The following is a 22,182-nucleotide window of genomic DNA, read 5'->3' on the forward strand; positions in this document are numbered from 1 at the left end:
GCAGATTTATAGGTTGACACATGACACAGAAGTGCATCCTAATGTGTATATAGGAACTGTGAGCTATGCACATAGTTATTTTCCAGTTTACAGATAGAGGTAGAACTAATTTGCTGTAATAATTTGTAATAATTTGCTAATAAAACAGAAAATGGGAGTCTGCAAGTGATGCATGAATGCAAAGGCCCTCAACATGTCTTTTTGTCTTCTGCGTCCGCGTGTTTTCAGGCTGATGTGTTCTCCTATGGTATAATCCTGTGTGAGATCATCGCCAGGATCCAGGCTGACCCTGACTTCCTTCCCCGCACAGAGGTGAGCGCTCATCTCCTGCTCACCTCATTTCTACCTTATAAGCCTTAAATGCTCTGTGTGTGTTTGTCCCATACACATGTTGATCTCTCTGTCTCTCTGTTGACACCTCATAAAATTCATCTTGTTTACATTCACAACTCATAGAGCTCTACCAGGGAAGTGTTAAAGAAAAAGTTGAAGTGACAGTTCCACCTTTAATCAGTCATTTTTAATGTTATGATTGACTCATGCTGTTGTCATTTTAGATGTGGAACAACACAAGCAGTGAGATGTAGATGTACTCATCAACTCATAACCAGAATAATGTTTATAAAAATTCTAATATGTTTCATATTGAACAAAAAAGTCCATTTATCTTAAATGCAGGATGCAGCCTTTTATGTCTTATTTACGACAGCACAGGCTTTGAACAAGTGCAGTGGGCTGTTTCTGTAGTGAGAAAGCCACCTGGTTTTCAGACCTGTATTTGCACAGGTTTCACATAGTGTGTGTTAGGTGTGTGAATGTGTTTATTAGGTCTGTGCATGTGTCTGTGTGTTTTTATGAGGTTCAAATAAAACTTATCAGCTTTATTTTTGTTACACAATTGGTCTTAAACATTATTGTTTTCACCATTATAAAAGATCACAAAAGCAATTAAATTTAACTTGCTAAAACCTGCAGAAACCAAGATGATATAAATTGACACAATATTACTTGACTCAACTTGTGTCAGTTCATCCCAAGTGGAAGGATAGAGCTAAAATGTCAGACTTTGAGTCCGTCTCCCAAAACCATCTGTGTGGATCTCGCTGTTAATTCAAATGCTTGTCGATTGTCACGTATAAAGTTTGGCCTGAGCCTTTAAATCAGGCACAGGAGAACATTCAAACTCAGCAATCAGCAGTGAGCATATTGAATGGTTTTCCTGGCCCTTGGTTATTGGTTCTTATTAATACTGCAGAAGAGTTTGCCAAACATGAGGGAACTGGGCAATCAGAAGGACCATGTCCGAAGGATTTTGTCTGACAAGAAGTTGGCTCTGCCGGAGCGGTTATGTCACACATCTGTTGTAGCTCTGTCTCCCTGTCACTCCCACTCTCAGAATGGAAACTATGGTTTTCCTGTTTAATGTTTCACATATCCATATCTCTTTATATAAATATCGCTCCATCTATCTCTTCACACCAGAACTTCGGTCTGGACTACCATGCCTTCCAGCACATGGTCGGAGACTGTCCGCCTGACTTCCTCCAGCTGGCCTTCAACTGCTGCAATGTGAGTCTCCACTCAAGTCTGTCTGTCTTTGTCATTTCACAAATAACAATCACAGCTTGATGTAAAAAGCCTGTGATGAGCCAATTCAGCTAATCATGCTGTCATTACAAAAATCAATCAAATTAGTCTGTCAGTCAGTCCGTCAGTCCAGTTTTGCTTTTCATTGTATTTGTTTCATTTTTTTTAAAAAATCTGAAAAGGTACTCTCTGATGTAGCGTTGATTAGTTCTAATGCATGAATCTATCTCCAGAGGCACACAGTAATAGCCTTGTTGAAGTTCAGTTGTTGTTACATTAAAAGCTTTGTGATCACATTCTCTCCATGATCCATATTGGTATTTCTTGGTCTTTTGTAGGAGTTTCCTCCATTTTTTTGTTTTCAACTCTTAAATTACTTCTTTCATTGTGTAGAAGGAGAGGAACAATCTGATTATCTGAATAATCTGGTTCAGCTTGCCACCCAGGGGGTCTTCTGTTCTCCGAAAGCTAGATCAGTTAAAAAGCAAGCTCAACTTTCCACAATGTTGTCACATAGATTTACTGTTAAGTTGATCACTTCATTAAATGAGTGGAGGAGTTAGGGTATCAAACCTTTGTTGTCTTAATGAAATTATTAATCTATTCCAATAAGGATTTATAATGATGTCCAAGTAGTTTTTATTCCTTCCTTCCTTCCTTCCTTCATTGATTGATTTTATGGGATTTGGCTCATTTAGTTGTTTTAGACTCAAAACCACTCAAGGCTTTTTCTATATGCTGTCTTTATCCCTCAGAATCACTCTACCCTATAGATCAATGCAGGTCAGAGGTAAAATTTCTCACCCCTGTGTTCTCATTCCCTCAGATGGACCCCAAACTCCGTCCCTCCTTCCCAGACATTGTCAGGCGCCTGGAGGAGATCCTTGCACGTCTCAAAGCTGAAGAGATGGAGCGTGACCGCATTGCCCTCAGTGGCGACAATGACAAAAAAACAATACCGAAAGGTAACAAGATCCCGCAGTACTCACACACACACGTATGTGTTTGTAGAAAAGGATCCACTTACGCAGACTTGCATGCACATACCCAAGGATACTTTGTGATTCTGTGATCTGTTGCATTTCAGCCTCAAACTTTACAGTCAATAAAAGTCTCCTCCTTTTGTTTACAAGAAGGACATGCCAGTGAATTCCTGTAAAAGCGGCAGAAGGAGGGGAACCTCTAAACCAGGTGGTGCAACAGAACCCTACTTTATAACCTCCTGGCCTCCCCTAGCCTCTCATGTCTCTTTATGAATGCACATGCTCTCCCTCTGCTCTTATCTAGCCAGTTCATCGACAAGTCAGCAAGACAATCTTTCATTTCTAGTAAGCCTGTCAGAAAACTACTTAGAAAAATATCCCTCCACATTGTCCACTTCTAACCACTGTTCCTTTTTGGCAGGGTTGACAGCGTGGTTGTCCTGTTAGTTTTTCAGGAGGAAACTGATTATCCTGTCCCCACCCAACAAACAACCAGTCATTCAAGCTAGTTTTTTTTTTTTTTTTTTTTTTTTTTCAACGTAGCCTACAACTTCAAGTTAGAGGATCAAACAGCTGGCTAAGTGGTCATCCAGTTCCTCAGGGAACTGCTAATCCTGCACGACAACTTTATCCCGAACTCTAGCCTTCATATAATAATCAAATTAACCAAAGAAATGATTTTCAACCAAAAGAGTCAAACATTTACCCAACATTAGTGTCTTTATCACACTTCAAAAACAGGAGCTCTGGCCCAGGATTCTTTGTCGTGATAACATAAACTTCACCATGACTTCAGGGGAAAACTGATCTGAGATCAACATTCCTATTCTGAGATACTTGATCCACGCAGGCCCAGGCTTCACTTCTAATTTGGTCCGGTGGACAGCCGCCTGCATGTCTGCTTGTCAAGGAGTCAGGAGGTGGCTTTGTTTTTGTTTAGACCAGCCAAGTAGCTCCTTTCCTCAGAACTACAGAGGAGGAGGAGGAGGAGGAGGAGGATGAGGAGGAAGAGCATGTGATGTCATAGGATGCAGGCCTTATTTATACTGGAGACAAGTGTGGTTTGTCTACATCTGGCGTTATGTTGCAGCCCTTGATGAAGCTGCAAAAGTCTTGGCAAGACAGATTCGGCTATATACAAAAAATACATATTCAGAGAACTGGGCTTGTTTTGCCATGTTTTTGGATGGAAAACATGTCCTGGATCTATGAAAATGTCAACTCCTTGTGTGTTGTATTTTAATTTCTTTCAGCTGTGACTGTCATCTCTGTTGCTTTTCTCTGAAAGAAAGACTTCCCTCAGGTTCACCCTCCTTCATCTCCCTCTCTATTTACCTGATGGTATCAGTGTTTCCTGAAACCAGACTGACTCTAATACTCTGAAATATTTCTGTTACATAACAACAATTCTCATCCAAGTATTTTGCAGCATAGCTCTTATTTTACGCCTAAGTGACACAAGTATCTCTCTCTGTTTTTATCCAGCATAGTGAAAAAAGTATTAACTCTCAGCAGGGCAAGAACTCCTCAGACTTAAATCCCCTCAGACTCGAGGGGATTTAATAGTAGGATGAAATCATTGTTAAATCATTTGTTTATATGCCTCATCATTGGGAAGAATGTATTTTTGGCAACATGTGTACAGAAAATACCCTTAATATGCTTACCATTCCTGTTGTGGAAGGTAAAGAAATCACTAACATGTATGCTGCATACTGGGACTGAATGTTAGGGGCCTTGTGCCTCTAACTTTATCTCCTTTTTTTTTTTTTTATCGTCTCCTAATGCGCACGTAGTACTTTTTAAATTCTTGTACCACTAGTATCATCTAGTGCTAAATAAATCATCCATAGAACTGGCATTCACAGAATTACAGCTATGGGCTTTTTACAGTATTTAGTCTACATTGCCATCTAGTGGTTGGTTCTATGTAATATGGAGAACACAGTGAAAATGAGTGAGATTGTATGGTGACTGCCCCTTTATTTCCATATAGTTTAAGATTTACAGTTTTTTTAAGAGGTTGTGCTGGCAAAACCATTCATACTGAAAACAGCACAGTTCCAATGCAAGGTGTATCATAGTCTCTTCTTGTCTCTTCATTCCAGGTGAGAAGATTCAGGGCATCAAGAGACTGAATCCTCTCGGTCTCCAGGATGACAAAATCCCACCCAAGTCGCCCCGCCCTCGCCGAAACATCTGGCTCAGCCGCAGCCAATCGGACATCTTCTCCCGCAAGCCAGGAAGAAAGGTCAACGTCCAGGACCCTTACTACAACCCCCTCACATCGCAGCGAATCGCCAACGCCCGCAAGATCAACCCATTCACTGCCCGCGAGGACCTCTGCGGGGGCAAGATCAAGTTCTACGATGTGCCCAGCAAGTCCGTCTTCTCACTCATGTTTGACCTCCACTCTCCACCGGGCAGCGTGTTCAGCAGCCAGCCCTACTCCGAAGGCACCGGGGGGCTCCAGAGCCAACAGGAGGCGTCCTATTACTGGCAGCAGCTGCCAGGCAGACAGTGTCACTCCTTACCAGTGTCCCCCCAACTCCCCCTCGCGGAGGCCTTCCACCCTGCTGCTCCTAGCTCTAATAACAGCAGCTCTGCCACCTGTAACTCCACCCAGCTCTCCACCACTGTGCCAGGTAAGCTGTGTGACTCAGACGCCTCACAGGAGTTTGTAAGGCAGAGATCACAATGGCAACCAATGGAGGAGGCAGTAGCATCGTTATTGAGCAACATTATGGTTGATCATGCAAGCATTGTGGTGCATTGGATCAGAATCCAATAAGTTGGGACTTTTTTGTATTTAATATTTCACTAACATCTTGAGTGGCAGCTCAACCTCAGGTTCACAAGCCATTTGTCTCCTAGTAACCATATGGAGTGATAGACAGTGCCCATTTAAAATGTTAGTCCATGCGCAGTGGTATGCTTTGCTGCTTACACTTTCATAATTCCAGCATAATTGCCATCTTACTCTGAGAGAAAAAAGTAAAATAAGTATTTTAAAGCCATCAAAATGTTCAGATGGTAATGAAAGAGTTTGATGTATAGCAACAGAGTTTTAATACAATTAATAGTCACATTAATTAGCACTCAGGAATTTGACTGTCCTTGATTTTGATCTTTATTATGGTTATGTGCACCTTTGTGCTACAGCCACAGGAATAAGACGGCAAGAGTATGAAATGCAATTGAATAAATATACTGTACGTCTTTCAGTTTTAAAGTACACCAGGCAAGATTTGAAAATGTTTTGATATATTGCAATATCCAATATTATTGTGATATTTCAGTGCCCATGAATGGTTATTTATGTAACCTAACATCAACTTATTTTAAAAAAAAAAAACAGTTTTGTTTTATTTTATTATTTGGTATTATGAAACGTTGCATGATGTTGCAAATATGGCGATATTCAGTGTTACTGAATACCGACCCAAGCCTAGCTTCAACAGTTTGCCAGCCGTGGTGGGATAATAATGCTGCTTCCTTTCTTTGTGTTTCCCATCATGTTCTTTTCTATTTTTCTTTAATCCTCTTTTCCCTGTGGTTTCATATCATTTTGTGTCCTTTCCCTCTTTTCCCTGTCATCCCCTCAGCAGCAAATTCCTCCCGTGAGGCAGGGTTGCTTGGAAACGAAGTCCGTCAGAGGGCAGCACTGAGCGGCTGGGCAAAGAAATATGCTGTGATTGAAATCCCGCCTTTCCAACCCCGCAAGGAGAGAGGAGAGAAACTTGAGGGCGAGGTAGACGGGAGGACGAACGGAGATCAAGAGGAGCGGGAAGACGAGGACGTGTTCGGGGACAGCTGGTCTCCCATGGTCGCCTGCAGTGAGAGAGACATCGGAGAGGCGATGGACTGCTCTAGCAGCCAAGAGGAAGAAAAGGACAGAGACAGAGGGGAGGACGCTTGCCCCATGAATGACCTAACATGCTGCTGCCCCATGCAAACCCACATACACACACACATGGAGGGGGGCGTGGACAAACTCCTCTGTCCTGTCCAGTGCAAGGGGGACCAGGGCCACCTCTACCCCCAAGGCATGAACGGCAGTGTGGGACAGGAGCAAGAGACATCAGCCCCCGGGTGTGAGGACATGGAGGCCCTGACAACTGGCATTTAAAACTAGGGCATCAGACTGAGCACATTTCAGGCATTCTGGGAAAAATGAACAGGAGGAGCGCTTGATTTACCTGATCTTGCTAAGTGAATGTACCGCATTTTGATTTTGTGTAAATCAAGCGTGCCTGATGTAGATCAAGCATTTGAAATCGAATCTATTTTCAAAGATGGTCATCTAGTTCTGCGAGAGAAGAGTCTCCCTTTACCACAGAAGAACAGTGATCAGCACAACAGGTGCTCCGCATAGAGAGATTATTTTTTTGAAAAGCTTGTTTATATTTAATAATCTGAGATGGTGTAGATTTTCTTCCTAAGGTCTCTATATAAGTCTTGTCCATAGTGAGGGGTGTGGAAACTCCCGTTCGTCTGTGAGTGTGTATGTTCGTGAGTGTGCTCAACAGTGTGTTTAGGAAAGTCCAAACTGTTTCCTGATACTTGCCTCCTTGATGCCTCCCTGTGTTCTTTTTGTCTATTTGAGATGTGTTCATACTGGATTAAAAACAAATATATATGTATATTTTGATTCACCAGACATTTCGTTGGCATTGATTAGGGGAAAACTGCAGAATCTTAAAATAAATGTGTTCGAAACACAAACTGAGCTCTATTCCCAAGCCAAGCTGTAGCACCACAGAACCAGACTGAAATATTTTCCACAAACACATCTCCTCCAACAAAAGTTTTGTTTTGTCTCTGTTGAGGCATATGAACTCTGTCACAGGTGATGGCTCTGTGCACAGAGACTTAAGAATTTACAGAAAAGGTGGGTTAGGTTTGTCGAGGATGAAATATATCAGGTATTGCAAAAAGTATCTTTGCATGTCAGATTAAGCACAGCCAAACATCCCCGTTGCCACATTGTCTGCCCCAGTTCTTAGGCAACATTTTCAAAGGATGTACAGGGACATTTTGTTTGTTGAGCTCTCTGAAACAAACAACAAAGTGAACTGCAATGTCTAAAAGTTATTTAAATGTATCCTGGTAACATGATGGTCCAGTGCGATGAGAGCAACAACTCTGAACGCCTGTAAGGTTCCTAAAACGTCGCTCTAGGTGTCGGTGATGTTTAGATGATGGCAAACCTGGTCTTTTCTGGTCCTTCAGTGTAACACACACTACTTCCCACAATGTACACACACCTCAGTGCCAAACGCACATGAGGATGTCCCCATTTAATGCGGCTCACTTTGTAAATTGAGACCAGAAATAACCATGAAAACCCAAACTCTCAACTCAGTTCTAATTTTGTGAAATAGGTCCCAAAGGTAAACGAGCCACAGCTAACTTCAACTTGGTGTCTTTGGATACCAAAATTCCTCAAATTCACTCACCTGAAAACTGAAAATGGACCTCAGGTCACAGGATCTTTGTCAGGTTTCGTCTCATATTGCACAATATGAGCAGGCTTTGCTACGTGGTAGCAAGCAAACAGGATTTCAATCAGCCATAATGATCATTCAAGCAGTCAGAGCCATTTCAGATGTTCTTTTGAACTGAGTGCTATAACACAGCCTGATGTTCCGGTACTTTCCATGCAAATGTGCCTGTCTGTGTAGGGAGTCTCCCAGGCCCAAGCCATACTGAGAGCTGCCCTGAATAGTTTTGGGAAGAAATTCTGTTTTTTTTTTTTTTTTTTAATCCCAAGTACTCTATAAATCCAGTTGTTCTTTTGGAGGAGAGGCAAAATTTCATGAGTAATGATTTGGCCTTTTTTTTCCTCCCCCAAACTACACAGCACAGCTTACAAGTATTTTTAGCCTGATACTTTGAGATTTCCATCTCATCTGAAGCACTTCAGCTCACAGTAAGCTGCCTTGACTCTTTGTACAGATCATTTTCTGCAGAAGCACTCCCACACGCAGTTGATGTTCAGCTTGTTTTGTTTCACTAACCTGAGAAGCACTCTGTCCTAACTTAAGAAACAATGTTGGCCCCACATGATAGTCAAACATATGTTGGTACATTCATTTCTGCACTCTAGTGAACACCTTAAAATAGATTTTGTGTAAGTTTTTTTTTTTTTTTAATCTCCATTGTGATTTTTTGTTGTCTACATAATTTGCAATAGAGATCTACAGCTTCTTAAATGGCGATGAAAATCCATTACTGGTAGTTGGTTTTTCACATCAAAACCATTTTCAGTGCTCACTTGAATGTTTTGCGCATACAAATTTAAGGTCTATTTATGAAATTGAGGGTGTATTCTTTTGATTTTTGGTCGTTTTTTTTTTTTTTTTCTTCTAAGGGCTCTGTTGCTTGGCCCTGGTTACATTCTGCTGGTCCCAGTAAAATGGCCCCAGTCTAACTAGCTACTTAAATAGAAACTAAATTGCACTTGAAAGATGTCAAATGTTCAGTCTCCTCTTGTCTTATCACTACATTTCTATGCAATAAATGTAACTTTTATCGTACAGTTTTACATGATAAAGGATCTATTTTGATATTTATGAGAAACCATGTTCGATGTCTTACTTTGTATATATGTCTCAAAAAATGTGTTGAGTTGACTTGATGAATACAGATGGATTTGTTTTGCTGATCTAATAACAGCTTTTCTGAGTTCCCTCTTGAATCCTTGGATTTTTTTTTCTCCCCCTTCATTCTCTTCTACTTGACTACTTTTTATGCTCAGTGTGACAGAATGTGTTCAAACCAAAGCTCAGAAAGCCAAGAGCTAACGATATCTGTTAAAAACAAATTATATCTGCTTCAAAATAAATGTTAAATTTGTGCTTCTAGATTTCTCGTCACTTGCAGACTGGCATTGTGTGTGCAGTTTAAGACAAAAGACAGGAAGCATGAAGATGCAGACTTTATATCCTGGGGGCAGCTCATGCCAGATGAATGCAGCTGGATTAGGTGGAAGCTGATGCACAAAGTGTTTTACTGATGATGAAATGAGCCTCTGGTCACTGACATGAGTTGTAGAAAGCAGTCAGATTGATCCATGGACAGATGGAGTTCTCAGTAGCAGGTGTCCTCTCCGTTCATGGCTAGAAACCTGTCCTTCTCTGTCCCAGCCCAGGACTTCCATAAGGTTTATTTTTTTCCACTTTGATGGTGCTAGGCTAATGACTCCCATAGACTTGAAGTCTTTATGCTAAGCTAACACAAAAAACTACCCACTGTATGACCACTGCACACACAGAAGTTAAAATATTATCAAACATCTTCAGTCTGGCTGAGTCAAAAATGGATATTTTTCCAAAAAGTTGTAGTATTTTTTTTTAGGTGCAACAGCTTCTTTTGTGCATGTCCACAGGACCAAATGGCAACATACTGAAAGTGAGATACTGATGAAGACTTTCCTTTATGTTTTTAGCTTTTATGCATTTTAGCCACTAAATCTACAGGTCATACCTTATTATTATCATTTTTTTTATTTTTTTTTAAAAATCTGAATTAGAAGAATCCAAGTTTATTACAGTGCAATTGTGCAATTGTGCAAAACAGTGCAATTTTGATTATTATTATTATTATTCAAAAGCTGAAATCTCAGATATTTCAGCAGTAATTTAATGTTTCATGTCAGCTCGGCCCCAAGCATTCCACTGTATTTATCACTGTACTCCTGTTAATCTGAATCTTAAATTGATACAATTTGATTTCTTATATCCACCTCTGTTGTATTTGAACATACAGTTTTTTAAACATACTTTTAGTGTTAATAGCTGAATACAAAACATATAAAGGCTATATCAACAGCATGGGTAGCTGAAATAATGGTTTTATGGTGTTTGTTCATCCATACTGTCCTCTGATGCATAAAATAACACCAAAATAGCCAAAACTGTCTGTTTATTAGACATTTACATCAAATGAAATGCACAAATGTGTCTGTCCAAAATAAGATTCACAGTTTAGTCAAAACAATGATGCTGTTTATACAGGAAAGCTAGATAATTCAAGTCTTCCTGTGATTTATTCTTTGACAACAGGAACGTAATTTAGGTGATTAAGAAAAATATGATCCATCTCTTCAGTGTATACATCATTTTCAGAAGCTCTTCCTTGACAAAGACCAGCCGTGATCTAATGTTAGAAAATGTTATCAAAGCTGCCTTCACTGTGGAAACCAAGCTCCTCAATACACACAGCTGGCACAGTATTTTTTTTTCCAATTCTGGTAATGTATTACCAGAATGTGATGTCACTACAAAAGTATAAAACTCCAGGAAACACTGTGTGCAGACCACAGGAGCTGTCATTAAAATGAATGCTAAACAAAAAGAAAAACAGTGTGTGTTCTCATGTATAATCTACATGTTGGCCTGCGGAGCCCTGTCAGCCAGTGTGGCCGCGACGCTCTTCCCCCACACCATTTCCATCTTATGGACGTGGGCCTTGGACGACTTGGAGAAAGTGCTTTTCACGATGTGGAGAGGAGCCGCCTTGCCGCTCAGGTAGACTTTATTGACACAGGCAGGAAGCCACGACTCCTCCTGCTGCCTCTTCTCCTCTGACGCTGCTGTTCCCTGTTCTTTCTTGGCCAGAGTACACGCGTAGGCGAAGATGTACCCCGTCATGAAGGCGTCGAACCCAGCCCGGTGCGAGCCCGCCTCGAGCTTCTTCCTCTCAGCATCGGTCTTAGCTGAGCTGTTCCCCTCGCTGTCCGGTTTCATGCACACTGCCTCTTCTTTCTGCGGGCTGTTTTCATGAGAGTCCGTTAGAGGTGTGTCGGGAGCTCCAGCCGTCACAGGGCCTCCGTCAGCATTCTCTGCCCCAAAAGGAGCCTTGCCTTCTGGGCACAGCTCGCTGGTGGCCTCCTGGTGGAGGTCCAGTGGTTCTTCAGAATCCAGTTCCATGTGGGATATTTTGTTTTCGGGGGCCCCATCAAAGATAGAGGAGCCCTCTGTTTCCTCTCCTCTGCCTCTCTTCCTCTCTTTTCTCCTCTTCCTCTTGCTCCTCTTATCCTCCTTGCCTTTCTCGTCCTGGAGAATGATGAGGTCTGTATCGTGGGATAAGGGGCACTGGGCACCATTGGGACACCAGCCAAATGCCTGTAACACACACACACACACACACACACACAATATGGGGTATTTAACTGAATAAATACACCATTACACAGTCTTTGTTTACTTTGCTAAATTTGTTAAAAGCACATTTGTCATTAACAGAGAAGCACCAATGCAGTGCTACTACATATGGGTAGTACACAGGTGGGGTGACATAGACTTTTAGTGTGTATGTCAAAGTCATCTGTGCTTTTGCTAGTGCCAATGGTGGTTAACAGCCCTTTGGTACTTGGAAGTGAGGTGCTCTCAAATGTTTTCATGTCACAAACCTCCAAGAAGACACATATTAGGGCCAGGAACCAGCATTTGATAAAATTTTGTCTCAGGGACTTTGGCTGTTTCACCAGTCTGAGTGAAACCTAGGATTAGTGTATTAGTGTACAGTCTCTTAATGGAACATTTTCTGGTGAATTTAAGTTGCACCTTGCGGCTTTGGCAGCCCCAAGTGGCAGTAAAGAGCACTGTATGAATTTTTCAACATTTGTGCCTGGCAGCTTTTTCTGAAGAGCACTTCAATAGCACCGGGTAATGTAACCCACACTTTTGCATGCAAAACGTGGAACATTGTGTGAATGTAGGTGAATGTGGTGGCAGGAAAATGTGCACTCCTTGGATCTGAATAATTTCTTCTCAGTGAAAATGGTTCAGAAAAAAAGAACCTTTCAAAGACGATTGAGCTGGTGAATCCAGCTTTCACTTGATGGATTTAGATTTGATGGATTAAGATTTAGACTGGCTTCGATAACCACATTATCATGATGAAATGAAACAATTCCTGGAATCCTCAAGGACCTTTTCAGACCCCAGTTTGTGAGCAACGTAATTTCCCTCCATGAGCCTTAAACCAAGCAGGCAGAATTCTTTGTGGTGCTAAAAGTGAAACTCACAGAGAAGCGCTGGCAGACGCTGTTAGCCTGTCCCTCATTAGAAGCCATGGCTGGACATTCTCTGTAGTCCACATAGCTGGACATGTGACCCACATACTGACAGAACTCTACGTGGACGTGAGGTCCGCTCCCTCCAGACGCCACACTGCGGCTGTTATCCAACTTACTGGAGGCAGAGGGACACAGAGAGAGAAATGAAAACCAGTAGGAGAAAAGTGATAAACAGGATCAAAAAGAAGAGAAGTCAGGGGACAGCAGGGGGCAGTGTCACCTGTCTGAAAACATGACTCAGCGCTGGTGCACAAACATATCAAAAGGTGAAGCTAATGTGGAGGACACATTCATAGACTGCCCAATAAAACGTAAATCAATGTGAAGTTTGTAATTCTGACAGGCATTTCATGCAGCAAATTATCTTTTTCGCAAATCATTTAAGCTCATATTCAGTTTTCAAATCTAAGGTTTTCTTGAAACAAGCAAAAAGGTTTGTCGCTGCAGTGTCACTGTTTTCCCAAACTTTCCAGAACATTTCAATAGTTTGAAACAACGTTGATCACTCCATTACACTGTAAAATACTGTGGCATGGTAAATCTAATACTAAGAAAATTACACATTTTCTAATACAAGAAAATCCTTGTTTAGTATGAAAATTGGTGAAACCCTAGGAAAAGAATATTGACTTGTTTTAAGAAAATTTAGATTTTAAGACTATATACTAGATCACCTGATTCCATGATACTAGATGACATATGTTGGAAAGTACATTACATTGTTTAGTGTGGCCAGCTAGCTGTACATCGGCTGCACCTAGATAGACTCTGTGTGTGTGTGTGTGTGTGTGTGTTTATGATCATTTGAATGTAACCTAATCATTGTGCAGCAAAACTGCAGCCATACCAACTCCTAGCAACCAATTCTATTCTTACAATAATTCTACTTTCTAAGTAACTGGTACACACCATTTCTTGTAGGCGTACTCCAGATAGGAGGCGGTGAGCCGGAGCTCAAACTCAGTGGCATATTTGGTATCGTAGATGCCAGCAGGGAACATTTCAGACAGGTCAGCTGTGAAGGTGGCCAGGCGCTCAGGCAGGTGGGCATAGAAACACTAGCAGAAGACAATCGATCAAATTATGTTATTAAAAAAAAGACTCAGTGTACGCTGCATGAGTTAAAAATCAGCCAATAAAGAAGTGTGCTATGATGAAAGTCAATGAGGGCAAAAAGTCAACATGAATTACAAGCCTTTATTGTCATTGTGCTCGTACAATGAAATTGCAGGGAATTATTTTATATATTTACTGAGAGTGTTTTTAACTGTGCACTCTCTTGTTTTCACAACAGGAAATGATTCACACTGTTTTACACAAGGGCACACAAGGTTTTGCCTTTTTTCCCTCTCTTATGTCAGGTGAATTTGTGAGATGCACTTAAAATCAAATTCAACAGGACTGGAATAGACAGCAAATCTAACACTGACCTGGTAGAGGAAGGCCATGTCGATGAGGCCGTTGTGGAGCACCAAGGGCTTCCTGGCACGCAGCAGTTCGGTGAATAAGGCCCGGCTGCTGACGCCCTGGCTGTCCGAACAGCCCTGGAGAAGAGAGAAGAGAAGGACGAGAGTGAAAGGAGAGTTAGAATCCAGTTTAAACATTACAGCAAAGGCTCATCAAGCTGCGTCCAGTCCTGTGTAGTTTGCTGTCCTGTGTGATGACGGTCTCAAATTATTCAGTGGCACTGAGTCCTGTCCACCTCAGGAGCTCAGGCTATATAAGACTCCTCCAGAATATTAGATGGCCACCGTCTTTAATGTAGAGCTGCAACTGACCACATTTTCATTATTGATCGAACCTGTCGATTATTTTCTCAACTTATCGATCAGTTGTTTGGTCAATCGATTATCAAAGTAGTTGGCAACTAATTTAATAATCGGTAACTAATGGGTTATTCCACTAATTGTTGCAGCTCTACTTTAATGCCATGCTTGAATGCATTTACCACAATAAAATACTAGGTAAAACTCTGGATAAAACCTGGGAAAATGCGTCTTTGTAAAAGTTTTCCAAAGCTGAAGCCCAGTCTGTATAGTGTAGTCTGTAACTTAAATACCCTATGAACAACTTTTAAAACTGCACTCAACTTCATGCTCAAAACAGTTTATGGATGTTGTGCTGTAACCACTGCACAACACAGTTTAGTGACAATGTCAATGAAATGTGGGAAATCTGGATGAGGGTTTCACATGTGAAATATAATTTTGTTTTTTTCAACAGAATTTGTCACTTCTTTCCATAATTCATCATTTCCATTCCAGCAGAAATAAACAAAGAAAAAATGTCATTCTATTACAGACAGATCTGACTGCACTGCACATTGTAATGAGTGGCAGAGCACTCTGTGCCAGCGTGTCGGCAAGTTTCATGAAGTTCAATGTAAGAATTTCAAGACATTTTTCATGCTGGTTACAATTTAATGTAAGACCAGTCATGCAAACATGAATGTATTTATTTACTCTTCACCTTACTATTGCCCTTGTGGTAGGGCACTCCCTGGGCATACTGCTTGTTGAAGTCAAATCCATGCTGCACCAAGAACTGGACCGACTGAGGCTCGATTATGTACTCCTCTGAGCACAGCAGGGTGAGGTTGTACACCTGGACCAGGTACGTGTCCGCAGCCTGGGGCAGGAGGAAGATGGAGGAAGAGGGCGATAACCAGAGGAACGTGAGGAGGCAGAGGAATTCTCCAAATGTGTTCATCGGGTAAAATTCACAGAGACACAGTACAAAACACTACTCATTTTGGTATGTAAAATCTGCACATTAATACAAAACAGACCACCTCTTCTAATCGGCTGCCATTACTTTACCAGTGTATCTTTATGCCAGTCAGAATAACACAACAATCAACTCGATGAAGACGGACAACTTTGAGCATGCAGAGAAAACATCATGACAGGCAAGAAAAAGAACAACAGATCTGGTGCAAAGCTGATTTTACAACAAGCAAGTGAGAGTCTATAAGTGTGTTTTTGACACCTGTCCCACCTCTAAAGGCTATTTCTGGATATGATCTACGCAACAGGAGAGGGCGTTATTGAGTTGTACCTTGCTGTCTAGTTTCTTGTAGCAGGCGATTCCCAGGGAGAGGATGGAGCGGGAGCGAGCTGCGTGGCATATTGCTTTGTAGCGATCCTCGATACATCTGAAACAGGACCAAAACGTAAGAGCCTTCAGAACGACCTCAAAATAAAAATCAGATGAACACTGATACGAGAGATGCTGCTGCGTGATGCTACTAATTTTACCCACTCAGCCAGTAGGGCCTTCCTGTTCCCAAGACCACTCAGCTCCTGTGGGGGAAAAAAAAAAATCATATCACGGTTGTTCCACTTTGGTAGTACTTTGAGCTTGAACATTTATTCAACTTTATCTATATAGCACCTGTCATACAAACATGCAGCCCAAAGTGCTTCACGTTGCAAGATTAAAAGAACTCATACAAAAAATTTAATGTTGCTGGACAATAAAAAAAACATAAAATGTTAAAAACAAATAAATAAAATAATAAACAAAAGGATAAAAATAACCAATGATTACACTGAAAAACAGGATGTAACGTTACTCCAAAATAAAAGCCCAATTAAAACGCTAGGTCTTTAGATTCCTTTTAAAAACACCAGATGAGTTTGCCATTCTGATGTCATTCTGTAGCGATACAAAAGACAATATGACTATGGGTTCACATGTATTCGCAATTTTAAGTGAAGCAACAGTGAAGATTAAGCATTCTTCTAAAAACATCACAATATTACCAAATGGATGTAGAAAATGCAGTTACCTCACAAAATATTTTTTTTTATCATAACAGACCAGTCAGTGTGTCAGGCTAACCCTAACCATAAATTTGATATCATCCATATCATTGCCTCTTGAGACATTATTATCTCACATGTTCATATCTAGATAACGATATGATAACAATGCATATTTTAGTCTTAGTTTAGGGGCATAAAAACAGAAGGCAGCCTCGGGATTCAGGAACATTTAAAAGAGAAGCTGTGGAGGATCTTAGTGATGCAGATGCAACAGCAAATGAAAGAGTGCTGATGTATGGCGGAGCACCGTCATTTAAAACTTTATGAACAAGTACAAAACTTTAAAATCAATTCTAAAACACACACACACACACACACGCACGCACGCACGCACGCACGCACGCACACACACACACACACACACACGTCTGTGCCGTTTACCGTGTCCACTGCGACGAAGGAGGCGGTTTTGATGGCCAGCACCATGGCGGGCCACAGCTCTTTAAAGTTATCACCCTGAACGTCGATAACTGGAACCACCATTGAGGACGTCATGTTGGTGTGAACCTCAGCCAGCGGGCTCACTCACTCAGGGAGCTGGTTGTTAAATCGTTGCCGAGACCGGCTGGCTGACACAGTTTGCTGCACACTTATTTCCAGTCAACGTTAGCACTGAGCTAACCGTCGCTACCTTACAAGAGTTTTCATGCTCGGCTGCGCTTCATACATATGCACTGCCCATAGCTGGCTTGTTATATCATAGGCTACAGTATGTTTGTTTAGCCAATATCTGTCTGAGTTGATGTCGTTACCGCTTAAACTGGACGTTTCACAAATGTTGACAACTTTACACGCTACCGTAAACATTCCAACGTGCTTTTTGGGGTCCTGCGACAAGAAACCTGTAGCAGTTGGCATATTACTTGAACAAAAGTATTGTATATTTTCTTTCATATGCACCCTTTGTGCCAAATAAAACAATAGTATTACATATTTGGTGCGAAGGTATTTGATCAATAAATTAATTGTGACTATATATTTATTTTTTCGTGTTTTGTAATGTTTTCAGTCAGGCGTTCGCAACGGAGAGACATAAACATTACGTCACGGAACTCACCCGTCGAGGACAAGTGCGCCATTTTGGCTCAAACAAAGTCAGAAACATTTTATTTCTGGTGGACTATTTCAAAGTGAACTTGTTTATCACGGTCACGGCAGCTACAGCACAGAACCCTGGTTTCGGCGAGTGAAAACTGAACCCTAATTTAATTTATTTTGGCGTTGTTTTGACACCGCGAAACTGTCGGTGCACTAGAGTAAAAAACCCCAGCTGGGCTCCACTGCCAGCGAAGGTAACGTTTTGCTAAATTTAGCCTGGGTGTTGTGAAGTCTCACAATGGGTGGCTGCTCCGCTCCAAACTGCTCCAACTCCACCACCATAGGGAAGCAGCTGTTTAGGTTCCCCAAAGACCCTGCCCGTAAGAAAAAATGGGTGGTGAACTGTCGCCGTGACTTTGTACCAACTCCTCACTCCAGACTGTGCCAGGCAAGTTGCAAAGAGTCTCACCGTGCGAGTCAGCCTGCTCCACAACCCCGGCTTAGTCATTTTCCAGAGCAGCTCATGACAACAGCAAGGAGGTAGACAGAGCAACAACATATGCTTATAAAACAAAACAGTAATCAGTGAATAAATAAATAAACAAAGTCGGAAGGACGTTATAAATGTGTCATCCTCGCTTTGAGCTGCACTGCCAACACAGGGGTGACTACACCTCTTCTTAAAGGGAAGTTGTTTTTGGACACAGTCTTCAATCTCTACATCAGTACTGCTACTGATATTATTTAGAAGAATAACATTATTTAGTTTGGGTAGGCTGTGGTGTGATGAATATTTTCAGTTAAGCTCTGAATATATTGTTTGAGTTTGAAATTCATCATTAAAATCTTAATGGTAACTTAATCATGTTTCTTGTGTTGTTTTCCCTCTTTTTGTATTTCTGAAAAGGCAGTGCCTCCCAAATTTTCCAGCCATGTCACATTTTATGAATATGCCCACTGGATATTGGGTGTAGCACTCCACTGAGAACTGTTTTTATTTCATTGATAATCATGATTAACATGAGTATCACTCCACTGTCCTCTTAAAGTCACGTTTATGATTAGGTGTGGACTCTGAGCTTACTGTATGTATGCAGGCTGCTTGTTTATTGTGTTTTCACTGGTCATTGGATGAGTTTGGAGGTGTAAACCTTTTTCTTGCTTTCCCTCGCTCAGGACCATTTTGAGCAGAGCCAGTTTGAGGAGATCGCCAGGTCTCCAGCTGGGGGGAAGAAGCTGAAGCCCAACGCCATCCCCACTCTGTTCAGTGTGCGAGACCCTCCCTACCCTGCCGTCACCGCTCCACACATCTTGCTGCCTCTGAAACCGGAGCCAGGTAACCAAGCTGACGGCGTATCCTGCAGAGCATTTAGTATTTGGCTCTGACACTCGGGTTCCCTCCTGCAGTCACTCCAGGATCAGCTCCAGTAGGGCTTACACCATAATGACACCTAATTGGATACTTTTTATATCATCTGCGGTTGTGAATTGAATTTTGAAATGTTTTTTCTTGGAATTCTCTGGGTGAAATTCGGGAAGAAAGGGGCCAGTTTACCCCTTTCAAACATCATTGACAAACCCTGAAGGCATAACAAATTTAAGAAGTCGGATTTAGTTATGGAAAACTGCAGAGTCTCCAGTGGGAGTCCTGATATATGAACATCTGCCCTGTGATTTACAGTCTATAACACTAATTTTTGCACGGCTAGGTTATGGGGACAATGAATTGTCATTGTGTCTATGTTTTTTTTAGTAGGGCTGCGCTATATTTGAGCAGTAGCACACAAGCAGGAGTGCTCTTCTCCTATATTATCTTCAGCACTCAGTTTGTTAAATCATTTTTGGTCATATAAGGAATCCTGATCAAGTTTAAGAACATTAATTCATGTAGCTGTCAATCATAAGTATGTCTTGTCAACAATATGACTTATTAACAATAAATTACAGAAGAGAAATTCAGTACCATTATTCTTGATAAATATCTGTGATACATCTTCATCTTTCTAGTCATGCGTGTGCTCTCCACTGAGGAAATATTTTGAAACGCAGTGGTCGTGTTTACTTGTGATGCTAACGCTCAAGACCAATAAGGTTTTTTGCAAAGTCAAAAAGCACTAGTAAGACAGGTAGAGTGACACAGCATGGTGTTGTAAGGCATGCTTGAGTCGTGTGTATGTTATAAACATCCCAAGTGGGAGAAGCTAGTTTAATGTGGTTTGGTGTCCTCAGTGGAGAAGGATCTGAATTTTGGGGACCATGGCTACGCCAGACGCACCCCTCTGCCCGGCCTGGAGGAGGAGGAGGCGGACCGGGAGGCCGAGGAGCAGCATCCCTGCACGCAGTGTCAGCTCCTCAAGAAGCAGCTGGAGCAGGAGATGCAGCACACTGCCAGGCTACAGAAGGAGGTAGGACGCCCGCCTCTCTCACTGTCCGCTTCATTTTCTTAAAAGAATGCAGGAGGCCATCATGATTTAGTGCATATGTCACAAAACACTGCACCGTATTCAGACAGCATGTGTTGCATCAAGCAAATTCTAGCTTTCAAATAGCATGCCTCGCTCGAAATGAATTCGTTAGATTGGGAGCCACAAAACAGCCGGACCAATCAGCATCAAGCAAGAATTGTGTGTCATCTTGCTAACAAGCTAGTGATATGCTTACTGATATGCTTGTTTACTTTCACCATCACTACTGCTGCTGTTTGTTTTGTTAGCTTCAGCACATGCTAACATAATGAGGTTTATTTGTCTGATTGGAGTTAGCTGATAATAGAGAGATGTTTGATCCAATCACCTTCTATGTATTTATGTAAACACCTGTCGCTGCAGTTCCTTCTCCACGTGCTTTGAACCCAAAAGCCACAATTTTGTTTTATGTAGTGAACAGCGGAAACACAAACAGAGTATGGCAGGTTTAGTACCGCCCTCCTCTCCTTTGGTTGGTCAAGTCACACCCCAGCACTTGTCATTCATCTTGATAAGTGCTCTACTTTTGACAAACACTTTCCACTTTAGTTTCTACTTTAGTTTTTTGTTTCAAAGAATTGCTGTAGGGCTCAGCACTGCTGCTTGCATAAGCCATTTTCAAGAGATTTTTGTGAGAGGGCATTGATTGGAGCATCCAGTTCGAATTTATCATTACCTTTTTTTTTTTTGTCTGTGTCTCTCTCAGGCAGAGGAGATGAAAAAGCGTCTGTATCGGCTCGACCGGATCGAGAAGGGCCTCCAGAACTTCCTGTACGAGGACCAAATCCGTGCCCTGTCCCTTACCAAGCGCTCCCGACGTGCCGTCTGGTCCCCAGAGACTGTGCTGAGGGCGCGAAAGATCCGCTGTGCGGTCGGCACCAAGGGCTACGAGTACCTGAGAGAGCTTGGGTACCCGCTGCCCTCTTACAGGACCCTTTGCAACCGCCTGGAGACAAAGATCATGGTGACGACGGACATGAGCTGCGAGGAGCTGGCGGAGCTGGGCCTGGGGCTCATGGCCACCTGCGACAGCCCCACAGGAGTTTCTAAGGACAACGATGAAGAGGAACTGTTAGGGGTTTGTCCCGAGCGTGCTGGCTTTCCCTCGTGCCATTTTGCATACCCAGCTGAATCAAAACAAGGGAGGAACACGCAAAATTTGCTGCCTTAAAAATATTGGCAGAAACAAACGTCAAGTGAAAGAATATAGTCACCTTTGTCTTGATGGCTCTCGTCCACTGCAGGCAATACATCTTTAAGATGAGGGGGCCTGCTGCTGCTGCTGTGTGAGGAATGTCAGATGATGCTTCTCTTGACAGGACCTGCAACTTGACTCATTTGAAATGTCACACGGTGCTTCAGTTCTGCAAGGAAGCACCATGAAAGCATGTCTTGTTGAAACAGTGATCTGAGATGCAAGGAGAGCCCAGGTTTATGCTGTCGGTGCTTTCCTACCATGAAAATGCCAACCTACAGGCTTGTATCCTGAGAAGAAATTGTATTGCATTGTAGGTGATCAGCTGTGTCAAGAGGAGACGAGACAGTGTAGGCTCTGGCAGAGCAGAGAGGGCCACTGAGAGGGCGACAGTCTGAAGAGACGTAGAATTTGCACAAAGGCTGCTGAATCTGCTGCTTATGTTCAAGCTCAGTATCAGTGAATTGTTTGAATAGTTAATTTGGTTTGAGTTTCAGACCATCCTGTTTGAGTTCACGCACGCCAGTGGTGAAACAGTTACCCAAGTAATGACTTGATTACAATTTTGATAATCGTTTTAGTCATTTGACAAGTAAAAATATCAAACATCTGCTGCTTAAAGCTTCACAAAGTCTAAGGTTTTCTGTTTTTTTTTTTTTTCTTTATTCTGTTTCATATCAAAATGGTGAGGTTTGACTGCTGGTCAGGATCTGGTAACTTTTAATGGGTATTTGTCACAATTGTCAACATTTAAGACTAAACAATGAATGGATTAATTAAAGAAATCCCAATGTAAGCCGTTATCAGCTGTAGCCCTAACGCCCACCATCACAGATGCTGTTCAAATGCTGTCATCTCCTATTTTTTTATAGATTTAATTTATGTTGCTGATTTTGTTCATGTTTGAAAAATTAAAATGTTTGCTGTTATTCCAAAAAGTTGTTGAACCTTGTTCAAAGTTGAACAAGCAAAGAAATAAAAGCATGAAACCTTCTCCCAGTAA

The 22,182-nt window shown here is 41.8% G+C and overlaps 3 protein-coding genes across 3 annotated transcripts in view; 2 read left to right on the top strand and 1 right to left on the bottom strand.

Annotated features, from left to right (window-relative positions):
- The window catches only part of tesk2 (testis associated actin remodelling kinase 2), a 37,774-nt gene extending 28,842 nt beyond the window's left edge, over nucleotides 1-8,932 (top strand). Inside the window, exons 10-14 of the mRNA XM_030074882.1 lie at nucleotides 229-312; nucleotides 1,483-1,569; nucleotides 2,414-2,552; nucleotides 4,679-5,215; nucleotides 6,176-8,932. Coding sequence (XP_029930742.1) covers nucleotides 229-312; nucleotides 1,483-1,569; nucleotides 2,414-2,552; nucleotides 4,679-5,215; nucleotides 6,176-6,699 — 1,371 coding nt within the window. The 3' untranslated portion in view covers nucleotides 6,700-8,932. The remainder of the gene's footprint in view (nucleotides 1-228; nucleotides 313-1,482; nucleotides 1,570-2,413; nucleotides 2,553-4,678; nucleotides 5,216-6,175) is intronic.
- A 1,547-nt stretch (nucleotides 8,933-10,479) lies between these two features.
- Nucleotides 10,480-17,326, bottom strand: toe1 (target of EGR1, exonuclease). Its single transcript, XM_030075007.1, has 8 exons — nucleotides 16,863-17,326; nucleotides 15,916-15,956; nucleotides 15,712-15,808; nucleotides 15,124-15,282; nucleotides 14,085-14,198; nucleotides 13,564-13,712; nucleotides 12,604-12,769; nucleotides 10,480-11,698 (listed from the first exon to the last, which is right to left on the bottom strand). Exons 1-8 carry the CDS (start codon nucleotides 16,974-16,976, stop codon nucleotides 10,958-10,960), a joined length of 1,581 nt encoding a protein of 526 aa, XP_029930867.1. The 5' UTR covers nucleotides 16,977-17,326; the 3' UTR covers nucleotides 10,480-10,957.
- A 164-nt stretch (nucleotides 17,327-17,490) lies between these two features.
- On the top strand, nucleotides 17,491-22,182 carry LOC115375564 (THAP domain-containing protein 8). Its single transcript, XM_030075008.1, has 4 exons — nucleotides 17,491-17,967; nucleotides 18,696-18,855; nucleotides 19,749-19,924; nucleotides 20,691-22,182. The coding sequence occupies exons 1-4, from the start codon at nucleotides 17,818-17,820 to the stop codon at nucleotides 21,153-21,155; spliced, it is 951 nt and encodes a 316-aa protein (XP_029930868.1). The 5' UTR covers nucleotides 17,491-17,817; the 3' UTR covers nucleotides 21,156-22,182.

This window comes from Myripristis murdjan, chromosome 17 (assembly GCF_902150065.1).
Source record: "Myripristis murdjan chromosome 17, fMyrMur1.1, whole genome shotgun sequence".
Classification (NCBI taxonomy): domain Eukaryota; kingdom Metazoa; phylum Chordata; class Actinopteri; order Holocentriformes; family Holocentridae; genus Myripristis; species Myripristis murdjan.

Bases quoted from the DNA above. Each gene is read 5' to 3' on its own strand.
- toe1 (XM_030075007.1), bottom strand. From the start codon at position 16,976: ATGACGTCCTCAATGGTGGTTCCAGTTATCGACGTTCAGGGTGATAAC. The intron at 15,809-15,915 runs GTGGGTAAAATT...GTCCTGTTTCAG, and splicing joins AGGAAGGCCCTACTGGCTGA to ATGTATCGAGGATCGCTACA. The intron at 11,699-12,603 runs GTGAGTTTCACT...TGTGTGTTACAG, and splicing joins GCGTCTGCCAGCGCTTCTCT to GCATTTGGCTGGTGTCCCAA.
- LOC115375564 (XM_030075008.1), top strand. From the start codon at position 17,818: ATGGGTGGCTGCTCCGCTCCAAACTGCTCCAACTCCACCACCATAGGG. The intron at 17,968-18,695 runs GCAAGTTGCAAA...TCCCTCGCTCAG, and splicing joins CTCACTCCAGACTGTGCCAG to GACCATTTTGAGCAGAGCCA. The intron at 18,856-19,748 runs GTAACCAAGCTG...TGGTGTCCTCAG, and splicing joins GCCTCTGAAACCGGAGCCAG to TGGAGAAGGATCTGAATTTT.